General features: G+C 33.8%; 1 protein-coding gene across 1 annotated transcript; it reads left to right on the forward strand.

Annotated features, from left to right (window-relative positions):
- Positions 1-592: 592 nt before the first annotated feature.
- On the forward strand, positions 593-21736 carry LOC128160750 (uncharacterized). The gene is made up of 14 exons (XM_052824091.1): positions 593-637; positions 13268-13400; positions 13569-13649; positions 13755-14023; positions 15342-15485; positions 15593-15664; positions 16242-16328; positions 16808-16894; positions 17004-17141; positions 17307-17359; positions 18869-19757; positions 20069-20678; positions 20909-20965; positions 21271-21736. The coding sequence occupies exons 1-11, from the start codon at positions 593-595 to the stop codon at positions 18882-18884; spliced, it is 1125 nt and encodes a 374-aa protein (XP_052680051.1). The 3' UTR covers positions 18885-19757; positions 20069-20678; positions 20909-20965; positions 21271-21736.
- Positions 21737-23142: the final 1406 nt, after the last annotated feature.

The following is a 23142-nucleotide window of genomic DNA, read 5'->3' on the forward strand; positions in this document are numbered from 1 at the left end:
AATTTTCGCCAAAGACCGACAGAGGATTTAAAGAAACAGTACGGCGCATCTAATAAAAAAAACCGACTTGAAAAAATTTTCCGATCGGGTTCGGTAATTTTGTACTACTCATGAATGTATAAACTTTCAGAAAATTACAAAGTTCTCCATTAAATAAATCTAATTATTTCATTAAAATTAATAATTACGTATAACCTGTCACATAAATACATCGCACGTGTTACGGGGTCAGCCTTCTATACTATTACGCATGCGTATTTACTGTAAACAAAACACATGCAGGGCTCGCGAAGATTCTCCTGTACATGTTTGTTGATAAAAATATGTCTTTTCTACTTCTCCGAGGTAATAGTTGTTCAAAGTTTTTAAAATAACCACAATTATAATTTTGTAAGCATGTATTCTGGGTGCTAATCATAGGAGTTGACTACAAGCTAAGTTTATTTTGGTAAGTGAGGCCCTTTGAGGGGTTATTTGACTCACTTATGTTTGAGCGTTTTAAAATGAACCGAAATTGGAAAACCATTAATAGATTATCGAGAAAGTGATCATGTGTTCCGTTTAGAGAGTCCTTTATACCTCGTATACCACGATGATCGCATTCGGCACACCTCGGCAGATTCGTACCTCATTTGATGTAGGATACCGGAATTGGCCGAGGTGCGCCGAATGGTAGGATACCGGAATCGGCCGAGGTGCGCCGAATGCGATGATCGGAGTCGGGTGAATATCTCGTGTCAATTACTGTCAATCAAAATCCACGTGGTACAAATAAACGATATAAGATTATTCCGGTTTGTACGACTCTTAAATTTCCGGAAGCTCATAATTACATTAATTAGGTACGTGAAAGGGATTTTTATTTATTTCAACTGTTACAATCAACGTTATTTCTTATTTCCTAACGGAACAATGGGTAAATCTGAAGTTATTCACGCATGTGTTTTCAGCTGAACTGTCTCTTTAAGCTATATAGTTCATTCAATAATATTTTTTGTTTTTCAATTATCTTTTTCTTTCTTTTTCTATCTTTTGATTTTTTTTATGAGGACATTATATACCGTGAAATTTCTTATTTTCATTAATAGCACTTCAAGAAATAACTATCATTAATTGAAAACTGCACTTTCACCTGGATTATTTACTTTATATTCATTTTCAGTTTCTGAAATAATATTTTTTTATTAGTAAAACATAATCATAATCCTTAAGGAGGGAATTATTAAATCGCCAAAAGCCCTTCCCTTTTTATTAAATCATCAATTTGTAATTCTAAAAATAGTAATGAGTGATCAGTCCTATATCCTGGGAGTATTTTACTTGAGATACAATGGACATAAGTTCCTCAGAAATTAAAAAAAAATCAAGCCGGGCCTGTTTTATTGGATTTCTCCTTTGTCATGTATACATTTTATCATTTGGGTTATAGATTCTCTATGGGTCGATTAAATTAAATTGCAAGTACATTCTTAATGTCAATTTGATTACAACAAATATCGATTTAAATTTGTAAAGTATTTTTTTTCTTGTGTTCAATTCTAAATTCGAAGTATTGGGATTTGTGATGTTTATATGGTTTTAAAATCAAACATTGTATTTTATAAAAAAAAACAAAAACATTCTTTTTAAGCCTGTTGTGGCAATAAAGAATTAATTGTGAAAAATATCCAAATGAGATAACGCATGCAATCAATCGCGGATCTATCATGGAGTGAAATTTGAGTAACTGTTATCTATTCATAAATATACCTTTCCCTTTGTACAAGACAATAATTTACTTTAGTTATAATTGCTTAATTATTTTATTAACTCTTACCCTCACCTTTGATTTAATTGACTCACTTATATTGAAGTTTTACTCAATGACATATGTCACTCGTGCTTAAGTGCTAATTTCTATTGTTTTCAATTCTTATTTATATTGTGTTATACACCATTGTCGAGAGAGAGGAATTAGGTTTCGGATTGTTCGGGTGTAGTTTTTGGATTCCCAGAAATCACCCATACCGACCTAAAGATCAAATAAAGTGCTTTTTACCATCTAAAGCATTTTAGTTTTATTGTCGCCGGATATATAGAAACACCATAATTTCCCCGGTGATAGATCTAAGGGATGGGGAATTCAAACTAATTAAGGTCACTTATTAAATTTACCTATTATAGGCCTCGGTCCCCCTTCCCATAAATATCCACGTACTCCCCCCAAATCCCGGATAAAATTTTCTAAATTCACGCATGTGATAAGATGTGCCTTTTTCAGACCAATGGTTAATAATTAATTTCTCATGGTGATAGAGACCGTGATGAATAATTTTCTATCTCCCATTAAAATTTACTGGTATCAATTTCTGTTTACAATTTTGTACGAGTTTTTTTTTCATTTAGATTGATATCGTTCCTATTCAGTCATGGTTAAACAATTCACTTTAATAAAAGAAATATATATCTTATCTTTTTTTATTTGAAAAATAAAAAAAAAAACCAGACTGAAATAATGATGATAGGCAATGACAAGTGATTAGAAAAGCGAACTCAAGTTGGTTATTCGTACAAGCTAGGTTATACGATAAAAAAATCTAAATACCAAGCAGGCAATTTAATCCCCCCCTCCCCCATCACCATCATCCCTGTATCCACCCTAAGAAAAAAGAATAGACCTGAAACAAGTAAACATAGAATATGAAAAAAATTTAGTCAATATTCTACGGGGTCATTTTTCTACAACCCACACGGAGAAAAATGACCCTAAGGCCATAATTTCTACGATGTAATCCATGTATTCTGCAACTGAGTGGGTCATTTTTGTACGTAGAATAATGACACTCGGTCAATATTTTATGGAAGTCACTTTTCGTCGTTACACCGGGCTCTTTTGTTGTGTCTTAAATTATGCATATTGTGTAGTAAAGACTGAAAAGAGCTCTCTCTCTCTCTCTCTCTCTCTCTCTCTCTCTCTCTCTCTCTCTCTCTCTCTCTCTCTCTCTCTCTCTCATGCTTTTAATGTCGGCAAAGCGTCAGAGAGCAACCAAATTTTGTAAGCGGCTATAAACAAAAATATGTCTGTCTAGTAGAAAAAAGTTCAACATTTGCTGCCTTGAATTTTGCAACAAGCATTATACAAATTTTTATCGTAATTAAAAAAAAGAAAGAAACAAAATGCCAACACTTTTGTTTGGTATAGCGAAAGCCTTTATTTTGACGCTGTTTTGTGTTTTTTGTTTACTTTTGAAGTTGTGCTCTTTATAGTAACATTGGCGATTTGCCTGCCCGGCTAAAAATGAAAGGTTTCATTCTGCAGTACGCCTCTGTTTTCCAGGGGAATTATTTCAATTACAGAATCATTTTAAGTATATCAACAACTCATTATTTAATGCCAGACATTCCAGGTCTCGTTGGTTTTACTATTAATCGGTTGCCTAAAATGAAAAAGTATTTACTTACATGTATCATCATGCCTGATAAAAAGATGAGTTATAAAATCAACGGAATATGGATATCTTATATACACTGAACATATCAATTTTTAGGGGTAATATTTATGATTTGTTATACTTTCATGTTAAATACTAAAATCTGATTGGTTAAGACGCAGTTAATAATATTTACTATTACCCTCAGCGTTAGCAACGCACTTGGCAACGGGTAACATTAAAAAATGTTACATGCGCGAAAATTATGCGCGTACGGTTCGCTGTAGAATTCACGTTATTCCTATATAAAAGCAGTAAAATTTTCTTGAAAATTTTAAAAAAGACATTCAGTATAACAAAATAAATAGTGCCTGTTTGGGAGGATAACAGTTGAAATTGACACCCCTCGAAAACCATTGTCAACCTCCGCTTCGCGTCGGTTGACAATGGTTTTCTCGGGGTGTCAATTTCAACTGTTACCCTCCCAAACAGGCACTATTTATATAGTAGTAAATAGTGATTCGATCTGTGTCTTTTACAGGGAAAGTACTATCATCTGCATGTTGTATGAAATATACACTATCAGAATTAGCTGCAGATCTGTAGCTCTCTGGTTGAAAAAATTCGGATAGACAAACCAGAGAGCTACAGTTCCAAGCGTTGTAAAAACCTCCGATTTACGCCGCCGTTTTTGTGTCGCTCGCTTCGGGAATTATATCCGACTTTAAAAGCATTCAACCGCCTAAAAAATTGGATTTATTAATTAAACATATAGTTTAACCTAACTCTGCTAACTTTGTTTTCCTTTCAATGGTTCACAACGGCCATCCTTCGCCTTGGAATGTCATCGTTTTAAAAAACTCGCCTTATGACAACCATGTTTACCTAGTAGCGAGATCTCGGGTGCGTCGATTTACCCAAATGGACCCAAATGGACCCAAATTCAAGCAGAAAACAATTATAATAAAATCCTAATAATTTAGGGAAATTTGGAAAACTAAAAGCTGAAGGTCCAAAACAATAATTAAAATTATTTCAGTATATCTTTAAAAATTGTTTTTGAAAAATAAAGATGAGCATTTTATCTCGATTTGTAAAAGTATATAATGTATGTAATTATATTCAAATAATATAAATACATATATTATATAAAAATAAAACAACTTTTTAAAATAATTTTAATTATTGTTATGGACCTTTGGCTTTTATTTTTCCAAATTTCCCTAAATTATTAGGATTTTATTATAACTGTTTTCCGCTTGAATTTGGGTCCATTTGGGTAAATCGACGCACCCGAGATCTCGCTACTAGGTAAACATGGTTGTCATAAGGCGAGTTTTTTAAAACGATGACATTCCAAGGCGAAGGATGGCCGTTGTGAACCATTGAAAGGAAAACAAAGTTAGCAGAGTTAGGGTAAACTATATGTTTAATTAATAAATCCAATTTTTTAGGCGGTTGAATGCTTTTAAAGTCGGATATAATTCCCGAAGCGAGCGACACAAAAACGGCGGCGTAAATCGGAGGTTTTTACAACGCTTGGAACTGTAGCTCTCTGGTTTGTCTATCCGAATTTTTTCAACCAGAGAGCTACAGATCTGCAGCTATATCAGAATCATTAGTTTTTGTTGATAAAATTTCCATTACAAATAGAAATAAAATAGCTGAGGCAGGAAATCCTTATAAATACCTCTAAACATCCTTCAATTTAATTCTCATGTTTTCTTTTTTATAGAAATAGAATATTTTTATAGCAATATGGATTTGTATACAAAATTTTGATCCATTTAACAAAGTTGTCGCGGAAATGAAATTTCCTCATTGACTGCAGCAGAAACTCCATTCAACAGAATCAAATGCCTTCTGAAAGTCAGCAAATAAGAGGATTCCTGATTCATTGCTTTTTCCCAAATAATCTAAAATAAGTCTAGCGTTGGTTCCTATATAACGCCCATTAATATATCCAGACTGTCCGGGGTTGATTAATTTGTCTATAATGTTTTTTAAACGTTGAGAAAAAACAAATGCAATAATTTTGTATTCACAATTTGTTTTATTATAACTCAATATGATTACTCTATATAACGCGACATCTGATTGGTTCTAGACAATCACGTGACAGGCGAACAAAACGTCGTGTCTCCCTGGGAATCGAATAATTATCGTGTCTTACTCTTCGGAAATCTCGGGTTTTTTCATCCCAAAGGTATGAAAAAGCCAATGAGCATGCGATAATGACAAATACTTAAATTCTCTTTATGATACAAAAAACAAATTTAACTACATTTCATTCGAATCAGAGATATACAAAATAATATTTATTTATGTCTCTGTTCGAACGTATGAAAACAAAGATAGACAATCAGAAAAAAACCCAAAATCACGACGTTATTGCTTTCGACAAGTCAAAAAATTATTAATTTTTTTTCCCGACGTATGTTAATCAGTGGCGTCGGAAGCATATTGGAAGTAGGGGGGGGGGGGGGGGGGGGGCAGACTAATCCTCAGAAATCTTGAGAAGCAAAACGTGTTTTCTATAACCGTGTTTTACTGTATTAGTAGTGCAGAATTTTTGAAACATGCCATTGATTTTTCTGTACTAGAATTTAGTAAGAAATAATCAGACATATTCACATTTTAAACTGTCTTTGTCTGTGATGGCATCACGAATCAATTTTGAAGCCTTTAGCACATTAATTTCAGAAAAGATGCGCAACACAAAAAAACGTGTCTATAAACATAACCGAAATTAAAACGGTGTTGGCTGCGCCGCATAATACATGCAGTACATAGCATGTGCTACATGAGAAAATATAGTGGTTTAAAATGTTGTTTTAAAGTGTACAAATTGGGAATAATATAGATAAAAGTATTAAGAAATCATTCTTTGAATGTTATAAGATGATAATTTCAGTCGGAGCGTGGTCAAATCTATCATAAAGGCCTTCGGGAATGTTTTACTGCTGACTTACAGCCTGTAAAAAAAAATCGAAAATTAAAACGATTATTTACAAAGTATAAGTCAATCATATCCCGGAGTACCCAAACTCCGTCACCATAAGCAGAAAACCTCCCGCGTTTCTCTGTGAATTATTTTTTGTGGTTTTTATCATTTGCATTCACTAAATATAATCTGAAATAATATAATTTATAAAATTATTTAAAAAAATATTTTTATTTTTTTCAAATAAGCCCTCCGAATACGACGTTTATCACGCGTGCTTATTATATCTTACGTACCTAACACCGTCACCCACATGCTCTATGATATGGCAGGGAATGAAGACACATTAACAATTTAGTTAAAACCCCATTTGTATCTTGGCCAAGTTATAATAAGTAAAAATGGTGCATACAATTTAAATTGTATTTAATTTCATCGAAATGAAAGGATCGCCAGAATAAAAAATGGGTCCATGTAACAACAATCACAATGGTCTTTTCAGAATGTATGGATGCTATTTGATTTATATCCTTACATATTTCAAATATTTTATATCATTAATTAATATAATATGTAAACGGTGTGACCGTTGGACCGAGCGCAGATTTAACACATTGCAGTTTGATTTTTGTATAATAAAATCTATTTAAAACGCACACAGTAGGATCCGCCAGCATGATTGCCTTCTCAAATCAACTAAATGTCGCGTGCTCAGTCTACATTATGACGTCATATTTCAGACGTAAAACGTCTTCAATCGGCAATCCTCGGCTGATGTGCGCGAGACATCCGAGTAGTTCCGAGTGAAAACGTCTTCGGAAATAGCCGAAGAGACTTACGTGATTCGGAATTTTTTAAAAATTCTTCTTTCATTGTTCATCAATTTAATTCATATGAATGCCAATGTAATAAAATTGAATACTTTATTCAGAATCTTAAAGATCAGTTCCTTGGCGTTAATGTTTTCATTTTCCATCTGATAATTTGATAAGACATACATAGAACAAGTCGTGTTTCTTGATTGAAGCACTATTAAAACTTATTTGTTTTCTTTTTTAATTTCTTTTAATTCAAATTACCTTCTATTGAAACATTGGAACTTATTAAAACGAGTTTAGGGGCAATAAACATCGATAACTACCAGTCAATCAATGATCGAACTAACTTTTTAAAAACAAAATGGCGGCCAATATGGCGGCGCCCATGGCTGGAAGAAAATTTTTTGGGCCTTAGTACCCCTGATTCAACTTTCATTTTTCACTGATTTTCTTATATATACGTGTTACCATTAATCCTCGCTTTTCGAGGCAGGCTTCGCCCGCCTCTCGCTGCGCTCGGTATTACTTATTATATTATTTATTTATTACATTTTTAGAAATGTAGCATATTCTAAATAGCGATATACCGGATATATCTATACTGTGAATAAGGCAAAAGTATCGGCATGAGCGATTTGACGTTATCATCAATAGTAGTGCATAAAGGCTATTGCGGACTGAAAAAAATGTATTAATTAACTTAATCAAAAATGTATTACATGTGAAATGTTTCATCTTGACCTCTCTAAAAATGGCTGACCACCGTAAATGATCGAATGGGCCCGCATGTCAGAAATATCGATATTTTAGTGCACCCGTGAAAAAGTTTTAGCTGATTTCACACAATTAATGGTGCATAAAATGAACAAGGTTTAATTCTGTTATTTTTTGACACATTCTTAAATTTAACCGTTGCAAATATGTTGACATTTGATTAAAAAATTTTGACATGTAAAAAATGACGTCATAATCGTACTTGATTTCAAACGGCGAAGAGTTTCCCGAAAGTGACGGAGTTAGGGTAGTGACGGAGTTAGGGGGCTATGCGATATTCAAGGAATAGATTCTTGAAAATGAACGTAAATATAAGAAAATCATGGAAAAAAGTATAAAACGGTAAAAAAAAAATGACAAAAATAAGAAAACTTAGGACCCGAAAATTTACCGGAAAATGATTTTTTATTAATTGAAATAAAAAGTCAATAATAAAAGTGTAACGGTAATATTAAGAATTATATACGAAGATTTTAAAAATATAATTGACACAGAAAGTTTTAAAGGATTTTTATAAGAAGTTACTAGAATGCCAGGCTGCCACGTTATGCATGTTTTAGACAGTATTCAGGCCTTTTCTTGTGATAACTAAAACTCTTTATAAAAACCATGGTCTTGATTTGCGGAACTCGTCATACCAATCAAAATATTAATGCTCTGATAGGAATAAACTTAAATTATGAATAAATCAATGGGGTGGAACTTCATAAAGTTATCAACACTGACTGTATTATCTCACATTCAGAATAAATCGAAAACACATCTACAGGCAATGTATAAGGGATCAAGGTATTAACACTTTAATCTAAACAGTAACTACTTTATTCTTGCTAATGCATGTACTGAATGCAAATTCAAATTATCGCGCCAAGTGACTTACTTGATGATGTCACACAACGGCAGCCTACATGCACTAAGTGTTGAAGCCATGATATTTATTGTGAGGATTTATCATCACTGAAATTACTGTAAGTACATTTTCATGCTGAATGACAATAGGTTCTTTTATCCATAATATGAAGAGTTTTCAGGAAATGTTGCTTAATACTTCATTAAGAGAGAAGCATACGACATGATAAAAATAGAGAGAAAAAAAACATGGGACCACCACGGGGATACCCACGGGTGATTGCGTCTTTTATGAGTAAAAGACGCGATCACCCGTGGGTATCCTACAATGGGTGTTATAATGCCAACGACAAACAGTGATATCAACGATCAAGATTCATGGCAAAATGTTGAAATAGTAAAATCCATCCCCTTATATAAAATCTCTTCAATGGCTATTTGGGCAAACGTGCACAGCCACTATAGCTATAGAACAAACTACTTTTTATAGACACGTTGATAACTGAATTGAGTTTTCAAGATCTATATAAAATAATGATGAGAATTTTCCTTTTAAAAATTGTGTGTGTGTGGGTATAAAGTGTGTGTGTTTGTGTGTGTACAAAGAAGAGAAAGCCCTTCCAACCCAACGAGCGCCCTCCGGTTCCGACGATATATACTTTTATTTAATTTTTTTTAAAAACGTTTGTTCATTTGTTCTCCTTTGCCAAAAAGGGTAGAACAGAGTTATCTCCCGCATCATTGTTCTACATCTATTCAGAACCCCTCTTATTTAAGCGAAGACTGTAGTGGTTCCAGTGTAGGGTAAGAGAGTTCCGAAATGTAAGTCTCTATGACGCATCCATGGTGACGTCATAATCAGCCATTTTATAAACACACAATGGTAAGTATTTTATACTTTTCCTTGTTTCGAAGCATATTGTTAAATAAGGATCGGTTTACATCAATTAAGCACTACTCATTAAGAACCAGTGAAAATAAAAGACGTTTTACATTCGTCATTAATGTCAAAATAATTTTTCAGTGACAAGAAAAATATCCTGTTCCTATAGTGATAAAAATCTTATAACTACGAGACCCTAACTGATTGTAATAAGGTGTTTTTTGAAGGATTTTTAAAAATTGTTTGATGGCAAATGTAGCTAACAGCGCCCGAATACCATGATGTTTTCTAGTGTTTGGGGTAAATTAACCCCCCCCCCCCCCCTCCCCATCCCGAACTGTAAAACAATCGTAATGAGTATAGTTTATATGGCTTTGTAAAGGTGTCGTTTTGTGTCGAGGTAAATTTACCTTAAGCAATTTCAACATAGGCATTATCTGTATATTTTTATGGTTCGACTTTGTTAATGCGTGGTCTTGTGTCATAGTGATTTACCCTAAATAATTGCAAGTTTGCAACACAGTCATTTTCTACATATATTTATGGCATGCGAAGGTGTGGTCTTGTGTTGGGGTATGTGCTTAACCCCCTACCCCCCCCCCCCCCCAAAAAAAAAAATTGCAATTGCAGCACAGTCATTTTCTGTTTAGTTTTAAAGCTTCGAGATTGTAAAGATGTTGTCTAGTGATAGGATAAATTTACCCCCCCCCCCCCCTCCCCGAATTACAAAACAATAGTGATCTGTATACTTTTAAGGTTTCGACTTTGTAAAGGTGTTGTCTTGTGTCGGAGTAAATAACTAAATTTACTCCTAAGAATTGCAACACAGTCTTTATACATGTATATATTGCAAGTTTTACTTGTATATTCTATTTACACCCTGTTCCAATTTGAAATTGAGATGCTTTGTTAGTTTTTGGGGTTCATTTCCACTCAAATGAGTTTTTTGATTTCTTGTTACGTGTGTTCTGCAGTAAATAAAGCTAAAAACTGTGTAATCGCTTTCATCGTTCAAAACAGAAAAACGGATTTTCTGTTATATTAATGAACGCATTATATATAAAAATCGATGTTAATATATTGGTACTTATTACCAAAAAAAAACTTGCAAAAATAATTTATTATGAGAGACTTCTGGTTGTATTTGATCACGCCCCAACCGGAATTATCACCTCATAATACTAAAAGAATGATTGCTTATTGAAACCAGCGTCATTTTTCACATGTTTTAATGCAACAACAAATAGTTACGTCCTACCGAAAGTCAAAGCTCTTGTTAAAATGGTTCTAAAATTGTATAGCACACCTGTCGATACTGATATTATGGATAAAAGTTATAATTTACCTTTTTAGAATTTTAAAATTTAACAATATTTAACCACAAAATATTTTTAAAATTATTTGAAAGGTGAAAGAATAATTAATAAAAGGCTCAGCGGAATTGGAACTTATAACTTACAGATCCTAATACTCAAACCCATTACGGTACGCTGTTTGGCGACAACTTTCCAGATATAAGGAATAAGGAATCATTCTTTGAGTATTATGAGATGATAATTTCGGTCGGGGCGTGATCAAATCCAATAAAGCCTGAAGGGCTTTATGATAGATTTGATCAGGCTCCGACCGAAATTATCACCTCATAATATTCAAAGAATAATTCCTTATTACTTATATTTATATTATTTTAAGCCATTGTACAATTAAATATTTAAATATAAATAGGCACACCCCGCTGGCGCCCCAATTTGAAGTTAACTTATGGGTAACATAGTACAAAATCGACATGTAGTGTTATCACAGGCAAAGACACTGGAAAATATTAATATAAACATCTCACAATTAATATGGAGATGTCCCATACCCCATAAAACTTGACGGAAATATCTTACATAATCATATCTACATAAATAGATCTATATCTAATTCTATCATTTATCATTCAGCGTTTATGGAATTTCAATTTAAAAAAATATATAATGTAATACTTATCTCAGAGTTTTTAAAAAAATATATATTTATATACATCTGTATGAAGTAGTATATAAAAGAGGCGTATAAAAAGTGTGCATGGCTTTGAGATGAAGATATAAAAAAAACCCTGAACAAACTATAAAACAATTCAGATAGGATCAAGTAATCAATTTGATACTTAAATTCAAGTTATAACCACTGTTCAAAAATTATAAGTGATAAACTACACTACATTTGTTTCTGTGGAATACCGGTATGCTACATAAATGTACTTGTAATATCGCAGACTACTTCAAAATTATGTTTTGTTTGGTGTGGTTTTTGGGAGTTAATTTTAATCAACTCTCCTATGCACCTACTCGGGCAAAGCGAAAGTGAAACAGTGTTTGGACCTAAGCACAAATCAATACCGCTGACAACACTTGGTTCTTGAAAATAATCGATGAATTCGATGCTATGTATTCTGAAGCATTGATTTTCAAGAAAAATTATTTATTAAATTGTACAAACAGTTTAGATATTTTTTAAAGTCGTATATATTCCTAAACTAAAGTTCAATGCAATCGCAACTTCTTGGGCATTTCCGGCAAGCTCGTTTTCCGAGCTTGCCGGAAAGGCCCGAGAAGTTGCGATTGAAGTTCAATGTAGTCTCGTTCAACCAGACGCTTGGCTGTCTCCGTTAATATGCACTCGGAACTACTCGGATGTCTCGCGCACTCGACATTAACTTGGAGCGTAGCGGAATCAGCCGAGGATTGCCGATTGGTTAATATGCGACAAAACAGTCTCTCTTGCTTGTCGGAGATATACGGAGACAACCGAGCGTTTGGTTGAACAAGACAAGAGTTCAATCTTGCCTGTATTCATACAATTTCTCAGAAATACTCGATTACTGATACTACTTGCCATGCAAAATCACATATCGTTGATTTTGAGTAAATAATAATCGATAAAATCAACTCCCGTCAGTACTTCAGTACTTTGATTTTAACGAGTGTGCGTTGACGGCGAGTGGAATAGCGCTATACGTGGCAATGGAAATAATTAACCATTGAATCGTTATTTTTTGAGAGATGTGGTCTCATAACTGCAACGGTGTGTGCAATAACGAAAAATTGTTTGCACACACCGTATCAGCCATTAGACCACATCTTTAAAAAAAATAATGATTCAAATTTTTGTTTGCTTTTCAAGATTTCTGATGATCAGTCTACCCCCCCCCCCCCCAAACTTTCAATTTGCTTTCGATGCCACTGTAACTGTTAAAATATATTTACACCAATAAAAATATTGTTCAGGCAGCGTAGGCATAATATCAGGTCGTGATCCGATTTGAAGTCGCGAGGAGAGTCAGACATGTTCCTCGAGAAAGACTGAAGAAAAATTGAATGTATCATGCAGTATAAGTATATATATATATATATATATATATATATATATATATATATATATATATATATATATATATATATAGGTGGATATACAATACTAGTATTACACAAACTCATTAGCTCACACCATCAGTCTTGACATAAATCATTTGGAATTGTTACATTATCTACCATTATAAGAAGAACAGTTGTGTGCTTATGTGAACCCAATTTGCAATTGTTAGGATGAACAAGTCAGTGAGAAAAGCAGAGAACCCGGCAACGGAGAAGCGACAAGCAAGGAGGAGGACAAGAGGGAAGACAATAGAGGCGGAGATGAAAGTAAAGATAATTGCAAGGAGGCAGTGATTGAGGAAGGTAAGAAGGCAGAACACATCCTAAACGACGCGATAAAGAGCAATTAGACAATATGTTTCATCAATTCAAACTTTATGGTTCAAGTCTTGATTAACAAATTTAAAATTTAAGTACATGTACATGTATAGTGGTTCTTTTGATCCTATATTTCATATTAATATGCCATAGGAGATGATCATCAACTCTCATCAGGAGATGATAGTTACGTCACCTGTGTAGAAGTTCTAAGCGATGATGAGAGCAAAACAGGTAAGCTTTCATTAAAAAAAGTTTGGTTTTCACTTTGCATAGAGTTTTTAATAATTAGGAATTTTAAAAAAAAAAAAAAACTTATTAACTATAATGTATATTTAGCAAAAGACAATGAAATCACTAGGGAGGAAAGTGCTGGCTCCACCGCTAGTTATGAGCTTGGTGAATCAAGCAAGGGAGAATGTGGAACCGGTGGTGAAAAGGGGGATGAGGACGGAACACAACCGAAAGAAATGCCCATAAAGGGAATTCTTGCAGTTAAACTAAAGACCGAAAAGAAGAATGTACAAAGCGATTTTCTCGAAGTACGACCTGAAAATATTGGTATGGTTACAAGGAACAAGAGCGTGACCCTTAATGTCAGAGAGAAGGTAAGAATCGAGCAGCCATTATGATGAAAAAAGGCGAGTCTTCTTCTTAGGCTTCTTAGACTTCTTAGTACAAAACTATTTAACATAAATTCTTATTGTGAGTCTAAACTAGTAAAGATTTTATATTTTACTTGCTTTAAACTAACTCATGATATCCAACAAACCACACATGTATACCATTGTCATATGTAATGTTTTGATACTGCAAAATATTGAATTCCGGTTCAGAATAGTATGCAAAATTCTGTACCTACAATACATTGAACCCCCTGTAAAATATTAAACCCGGAGTTCAAAATATTATGGCTACGAAATAATGAACGATTTTAGTTTATTTTTTGAAAGGGGGGGGGGGGCAAAATATTCAAATCACTTTAATTTCAGAACAGATTAAGGGGCCTCGAAGGGCAACAGGAAGATTGTAAAATAAACACACATGGTACCCCAAAAATTAAAATTCCCATACACACACCTCTATTTCTTACCGATATTGATTGTAGTTCATTGCTCTGTATAAAAATTGACAGGTTTATCTATTGTTCGAAATCTTCAGCGGCCTTAGAAAAATCACGGTCTGTACGAAATAATTACCACCCAAATTCCCATAACATACGATTTGGCTGTTTCTTTTATCTATTACGTACTGATGAACATTAGCAATAATTTAGTTGATTATACTTACTTTTTAAGATCAGTTTAATATTACTTTTTAAAAAGAAGGATGTCAATATAAAACAGGCAGGTACCATCGTTTTGGGGAGTTGGGGAGGGGGGCAGACTTATCGAGTAAAATTTAAAGCAAAAAAAAGAGGAAAAACAAGGAAATTTACATTTTTCAAAAATCGTGATTTCAAATCCTTATCCGTGGGAGGGAGAGTGAAGAGTGAATTGTTCCTGTATATATAACTTCAGTTTCTAATTTTAAGGCTAATTTCCTTGCTTTCACTTTAATTTTTTACATGCTTACCAAAAATGGGGAGGGGGGGGGGGGTAACTCCATGTTAGTTCACTTTTTTATAGTCAATTTAAGAACACTTTTTGCTGAGAGATAAAGTGGTGGGGGGGGGGGGGGCATGCTTCGTGCCTGTTAAACTTTCAATCTTTTTTCCCATGACAAATGAAAATCAGAAAATATTTGTTTGATATGTCACGACCATAATATATTGAACCCGGGGTGAGATATATATACAAAAATATGATGATGTTACACCGACACCACACATACATTTTATACGTTTTAGTCAAAATCTTAAAATGGCTTTTTCGCTTAATTCAACTCTCCTTAAACACATGTATACACTTGTCAAACTATGAAAAGGACTCAAAGAAAAAAGAGGAAGACGATGTCCCCCCAAAATCCTGCATGGTGGTCGAGTCTAAAAATAAAAAAGAAGAGCCAGAAACCGCCTCCCCCGGGAAAGAGTTCCTGAAAAATGTAGAGGCCGGCCTTCAAGAAGACATTGTAAGTATTGATAACAACAGTCATTTAGTTTAAGTGCCTTAACAAAAGGTTTAAATCAATTAAATTCTTTTCATAATTCAGTTGACTGGGGTTTTTTTTCGTTACAGAAATTCACACCAAAACGAGGCGACCAGCACAGGTCACATTTCCGACACCAGCAGACTGTGGGCCAGATAGCAGTATGTTGACTTTCGGTTTTCATTAAAAATATTGTCTGTTTTAACATTTGTTGTATAAATTGGATTACCGCGGAGTTTAAGGTGGCTGGATGGTCAACAGATTACCCATCAGATTTACCTCTAAATCCAAGCTATGGTTTGTTTAGGCAAACTTATATTTGGAGGAAGAAAAAAATCTATATATTTTACCTTTTAAATCTGGGCATTTTCAATATTTTTACATAAACACTACGGCCAACGCGGTTGGCTGTAGTGTAAATCTTCTTTAAAGGAGATCAATACTGTATATAAATGGCCACAGCTAGCGAACTCTCTTAATACTCCAAAAAAGCAACGTTATCTTTAGGTATCTCTCAACATTTAAGTTGTGCATCCATGAATTCCTGACCTAAGTATTCTTGAAATCATAAGTCAACATTTTAACATTTTAATCCACTGATATACCCATGTACAAATGCTTATAAAACCTCAATGTTGATCAATAAACAAATGAAATATTGGCTGAATGAAATAAAGAATGGTAAATTTCTGGAAAAAAAAATTAACAAATTGCTTTCACCAAAAATTCTTTTAACAGGAAACCAGAGAGTGGCAACTGGATACGGATGATATCCGGTACGGGGTTCACAGAACCTACTCGGACCAATCCCCACAAGAAGAACCGGTATGTAAAAATTTTAAAGTAATGAAAAATTATATATATATATATATATATATATATATATATATATATATATATATATATATATATATATGTATATATATGTATATATATATATATCCCCTAACATGTGGCGAATTTGAAAAAGTGTAAAATGCTTTATAAGATACTTAGCGGACAGGTGAAATGTGTTCATGTAATAAGTCAATATATACAAATAGATATAGAGTTATGTCCATCCAACCAAAGTTCCCAAGATAATTATTGGATTTGACTCGGTCTTTGTACCACGTGACCAACCAGCTAATCCACTGATGCAAAGTGATGCATGTATGATTATGTCCCTTTTTCACAACGAAAAAAAAACTATAAAAAAAATCTCTCATATTTATAGATAAAATTAAAGAAGTAGTCAGGAATACCTGACTCCAACTGTTAATTATGTTTATGTATGGTGCACCATTGTTGTGTTTTGTACTTAGGGTTGCTGGACCATATGCAAGGTGTTGGGAATGGACCTGTGCTGCTGTTGCCTCTGTACGTCGCCTCCAGATCCATATTTTATAGAGGTATTTAATTTTACTTTGGTATGTAAGCAACAGTCATATACCTTGATCTTGATACAAAAAAATAGACATCAGATGCCAGGTACTAGCATTTCTTCTTTATCGTGACCAGGAGGTAGAGGGTGATGAACAGGCAGCATGGCAAGAGGAGAGGAGAGAAAATGAAGAAGTGATACCAGATGACAAAGCCATGGACGATATCTCGTTCAATGCGACCACTGAAATAGAGAATAAACCAAAACGTGTTGGGGTACATCATTACTTCGCTATATATTCAATTCTATTATTCATATTACTATAATAGTTTCACATCAATTTAGTGATAGGTCCTACATGTATGATTCTAATAATAAACAGTGCACAGTTTTGGGAATGATTTTTGAAATTAATATTTAACATTTGATTTTGTTTTCAGAGGATGAAGAGAATAAGACGTTTTTTTCGACGTCTCTTCTGCTGCACATCAGGGTAAGGAAATGTTTCTTAGCAATTAAATCAAAGTACAATCATGAGCTCTGATGAGCTCGATTTTTTATTACCACCACCATTGAAACTTTATCTATCACCCCCCCCCCCCCCCCCCCCCCCCCAAAAAAATACATATATATATAATTTGTTTGAATTGCTTATGGGAGATGCCTTAATCCTAGTCAATCATGCCCACTCAATGCTCATGGCAGATTGAAGTCATAGTAATTAGATTGTGACTCCTTAAGTCCATGTAAACTCATATCCAGGCAACACAATGCCTGCATGGCCTGCATTGTCAACCTACATTGTATCTGTAAAGGTAGAGATAGGGGTTTATTGTCTTGCTCGCAAAGTAATTTGCCTCGCACGACTTCTACACATTACCCCTGGCGAGACATGTACAACCCGTAGCATCGTCAACTCCATTGGGAGTATACAAGCAGATCGAGCTGGCTAATTACGCACTATATATAGCCAGCTCGTCCGAGTCTCTGAGAAGCTAACCTGTCTGATCACTGTGTCCCATGCCACTTGATTACATATACTTGAAGGTCAACACACTTGTAACAGAATCAGAATTAAAATAGGCCAATTACTCTGGTTTCATTTATATTCGTGGCCATTCATTTTGGTGGATTCAATAAAAATCACGGTTTCAATGAGATGTAAATTTAAGGTCAATGGTCCTATCGATACAAAATGTTAATAAAAATTGCACTACAATAAACATTTAGTTTCGTCGATCATCTTATGACGAAATCGACCAACATTGATATTCAACGAATAATGATGAAACCACAGTACATTGTTTTGACGACTGGTTAGGAAAAACAAAGGTTTAAGTTTTTCCCCAATAGGTTGTAGCATTTGTTGCTGTCTTGTCCGATCATTCGTACACACCATCACGATATGTACCGGCAGTTGTAGAGTTGTAGAATAGCACCAGCCATGTAAACCAATGACAATACCGTACCTGAATTGTCAATGCGTATTAGAATTTCGTCCCAGCTCTTTCACTTTTGAAGGGATTGGGGAAAACAATACAGGTGGAACTATGTCTATGTAAACCCCCTCCTGACCAACAAGGTATAGACAGCTTCAGCTGTAGTAACCTTTAGCTAACACTAATTTGTGATAACCTTAATAGCATGTAACAGGAGCAACACTGCTGCCTGTCTTAGACAGAGGTACAGGGTCTGACTTGGCAGAATTTTAACTAGAGAGCATTTTACCAAAGTTCACTAAGGCAGCAGTGGACAGAGGCTGACCAATTCTGCTCCTTGCGAGTACTTGAGTTCTATAATAGAGCAGGCATCCTGTAGCATATAGAATACATCTTCTTGTGACCATCCTGAGCAAACAAGTTACATTTCATTGTGCTCATCCAAAAAAAAGTTTTTTTTTTGCCAAAATCACTGAGACAGGCCTTCTATGGAAAAAATGCTCTGTGTTAGATTATTTGAATAACAGTTGTTTATATGATTTTTCAATTTTTTAAAATTTCAGATGTCGGGAGGATTAAAAACACTCATTATAAAATCAACGGCGCATGTGTGATATAAACTATTACGTGAAAACAATGATTAATTTTTTTTGCTGCATTTTTTATGTTGATGAAAAATCGATGAATTCAATAGTGATTTATCTTATCATACCGGAGAAATTTGTTGAGAACAAAATTATACATCAAACTGCCATGGTGGATTCAGCTCCAAAGAAAAGCTTGAGATTGAGATTGGGGTGGAATGAAGATCAACAATACTTTTGAGGCAGCAACTGAAAACAACCGTGAAGAAGTGAACATTTGCAGATTGAAATTATTTGAATCAACAGATTTCCGTCTGGACTCCGTGTAAAAAATGTTGACCACAAATAAACCAGTGTTTATGTCAACACTGTTCATTGAAATATATCACACATGCGCCTGATAAATTATAATTGAAAATTCAACTATTGATAAAAAAAACATCTAAGGATAAAAATCAATGTCTTCAGTATCGCCTCAGTCTATTAAACCACCGATGTCATCATTAGTAAAGCATCCAAACAACCTCCAACTTCAAGAACAGAATTCTGTTCTACTCTTTGTATGGGATGTCCTTTCAAATGGACGTTCGAATGTTGAACGATGGCTTAATTAACCCTTAATTATGAGAGCTCCCAACATACAAATGTTATGATACATGTATATGATATAAAGACCACTCCATGATGAGAGATCAGGAGAACTGGTTTTTACAAAACGATCTACTGAACAAAACTACATGAAATCCAAAAGTCTGGATTGGATGAAAATCCTAACAAGTGCAGTAGCTGTCACTATGATGTGTACTTACACATGCATAAGACATACACATCTTAATGAATTCATCTCAGGAGACCTGATGTGTTTATGGTAAGAATTATATCCAACTGTAGCATTTAAGGTGGTTTTTTTTCAAACTGATCATCTGTCAAAGGCATGCATTTTAACAGATATTTTTCAAAAAAAATTGATGCGCATTATTTAATGAAGAATGAAGTCGTAGTAAATATATAATATCCCTCTTGTCTTTGCACCCATGTTACTTTATAGCATCATGAAAATTTAATAATAATGTATAATCATTAACGTATGTCAACAAGTTTTGTCTCTATTTTTTAAGCCTGGCACTGCTGATATGTATATTATAAGGACCTGAATCAAAAAAATGTTCAACCTTTCAGCCAGCACCATTCAAAGCCTGGAACTAGTTTCTGAGACCATCCCATGAAAAGTCCTTCTCCACAACTTGAATTTGATGAGCCTCTGACTAGCTGTAAGCTAGAATGGACTCTATTTCTTAAGGAATTCAAATTTTATTTATTTTAATGTTTGCATGAAAATCAAGATGATCCCATCTGATAGAGTTATTCAAAAAGGACCCTTTGACCGCTTTGCCATTAAGTTGTTTCTTGTTAATTAATTAGTTAATAACATGTAAATCGTTAACTAACAATTGTTATAAGTTTCTAATTTAGGCAGTACTTTGACCGTACGTGGAACAGGAGCCAAAGCAAGCACATCAGGCTGGTTCAGTGCTCAAACACTGAATAGAAAGAGATTACCATTACAATTATAGTATAGGGTGTTGGCTATTGATAGAAATAGGACGCGTGTTTATAGCATCAATTTTCATGAATGTTTGAGTACATTGTATTGATATTGCAACTATTTTTTCTCCAGGCACTCCATCATGCTGATGCAAACCATTTTTGTCCGTTTATTGTGCTCATACACATGATGAAATGCCACTTAGATAATAAAGGTGCTTGACGTCCATAAAAATCCCCAAAGGTACATAAAGCTACCACCCAGTCGTAATGTGGAGGTGGCTCCCTTACTCAGAAAAACGCCACTGCCACAATTTGGGTCACTATAAACGAACTGTTGACAAAGCTAAGGCAGTGAAATTATTGATGATGAAATATAATTATCATTATCAGTTGTGTGTGAATACTCTTAAATACTTCAGTAGATAGTTTTCTTCACAATTCTCTTACATATTGGACTTGATAATTTAACAGGAATGACAGCAGAAGAATCCACTAGATGGAGTTATAGCACTAATTAGAGATGCTGAGGTATTCATCATTATTAAGATTCAAATATTTTCAATATGCAAATATATATACATTATAATTAAACTACGATAAACTGTAATACTATTTTCAATGAAAGACGTGCTGATAACATGTAAATCCTTTACCATAATGCTAAGGGATTATCATTTTCGATACAATTTGATTTACTGTTACGCAAGATATAAAGCAAATTAAAATTACATATAGTAAAATTAAGAGAAACTTTGATACTATTTCAATGATAGAAGTGCAGAAAACATGTAACATTTATACAATTTATACTTCTTTTTTATTGTTTGCTGCAGTGATTGGGGGTCGGTCTGTCAAGATCAACATTGATGGGCGCCAGACAGAGATCTGTGAGAGTGGGGACTACACTAAATGAAGCAAAACCACTGCAGCGTGTTCAAGCTATACCGTTTATATATATTTATGTAAGATTTGTAATAATGCTGATGGTAGTGTTGATTTGGATGCGGTAATTGTCCGCTCCAATATATTTATGTTTAAACTGCAAATGTTATGTTGATGGGAGTGTTGATTCGGGTGCGGAAATTGTCCGCTCCAATATATTTATGTAAGTTTTGTAATTATGTATTTATGTAACTAATAGATTTGTAATGTTATTCTGTATTTATTAAATTTTATTTATATATTTATTAAAATTAATGATTCTCTTAAGAATTAAAGATTGTTTACGTAAAAGAAACCTTTTCTCATTGCATGTCAGAATCATTGGAAGTTGGACTGTTGGAAGTGTAATAGTTTGTATGTTAGGTCCGTGTAACTATTTAATAGGCTCAGTACTGCCATACACCTTCTTGCACAAGCTAGTGGTTAACCCTTTAGATCAATCTGTAGAGTGTTTTATAAACTGAAGGATCCTAGGTTCCAGCCTAACTCATTCCTCCTCCTTTATTTTATTGGGGCCCAGTAAAATAACCCACGTGAAGTGGCCAAGTGAGTCTTGTGTGAGATTTATAAGGGATAAAAATCTCAAAAGAAAAGTTGGGAGAGTGTAATAGTGTGTATGTCAAGTATATAAAAGGCTCAGTACTGCCACCCTCCTACTAGCATTAGCTTGTGGGTTAACCTGTAGAGAATTGGTTTTCACAGAAGGGTCTTGGGTTCGAACCTAGTTCATTCCTCCTCTCCTACAATTACAGTATAATTCTATGAAATTTACTTTCCATTTTTGACAATATATCAAATACAATACTGCATTATTAATAGAATATAATTTGATTTTATGAATTTTAACTGTTAACTTTGTTTGCATTGCAAAATACAGTGCATAGTAAAAAGTTGACAGAAGAAATTCGGACTAAGACCCTTTATCTTTTATATGGTCCACAACATTATGAATTTTGGTTCTCATTCAAAACATTATGGTAATCAATGTTTACATTCTTAATATCGGAAAATTGACAATGTTTTTTTTTAGTACACTTTTAATATATGTTTTTTGCAGATTGAAACTTTTCTCCTAATATGGGTATAAGGGCAATATATGAGTGTTATAAGGGAAAGTAAAATCTTTTAATATTTTGTAATGATAAGAATAACTAATTGTGTTCACATTATTATGTGGGTTTTATATAATATTCATTTGACACACTTTTTGAAGTTTTTAAACAATGGCATAAGTTATTTTATGGAAATGTCAACATCTTGCTTTCATGAAAACTGTACTACTTTTGGGGCCCCATATCTTACTTACATGGACCACATCCATATATAATTAAACCACTATATCTAATATTAGTAATAAAAATGATATGGGGAGATTGTCTTATTTTAAAACTCCAGGAGCCATCATCCTTAAGATAGTGATTGGAAAAGGACCCGGGCTATCAAATGAAATCACCCACTTCCTTAGAAATTTTTGATACTCTTTGTACATTTTACCAGTTCAGGAATAAAGTTTGAAAGATATATCACATTATAATTATGTATGATATCTTCTTTATGGACTATTTAAAATGCGTTCACGCACTGAGGTACATGCATTATATACAAAAATTAAAAACATGATTTGAACCAGAGAATATCTGGAATTAAAATAATATTCTGTAGTTTCATTGAAATTCTTAACCGTCAGTATTTAGTAAAACTCATAGTAAGAAGAAAGGTTAAGTTAATTTAAAGACATTTGGCCTAATAATGCATTATCAGAT

This window comes from Crassostrea angulata, chromosome 8, assembly GCF_025612915.1.
Source record: "Crassostrea angulata isolate pt1a10 chromosome 8, ASM2561291v2, whole genome shotgun sequence".
Lineage (NCBI taxonomy): Eukaryota > Metazoa > Mollusca > Bivalvia > Ostreida > Ostreidae > Magallana > Magallana angulata.

Coding starts and splice junctions, on each gene's coding strand:
- LOC128160750 (XM_052824091.1), top strand. CDS start 593: ATGATCGCATTCGGCACACCTCGGCAGATTCGTACCTCATTTGAT. Junction 15,486..15,592: donor CCGGCCTTCAAGAAGACATT/GTAAGTATTGAT, acceptor TTTTCGTTACAG/AAATTCACACCAAAACGAGG. Junction 16,329..16,807: donor AATCCCCACAAGAAGAACCG/GTATGTAAAAAT, acceptor TTTTGTACTTAG/GGTTGCTGGACCATATGCAA.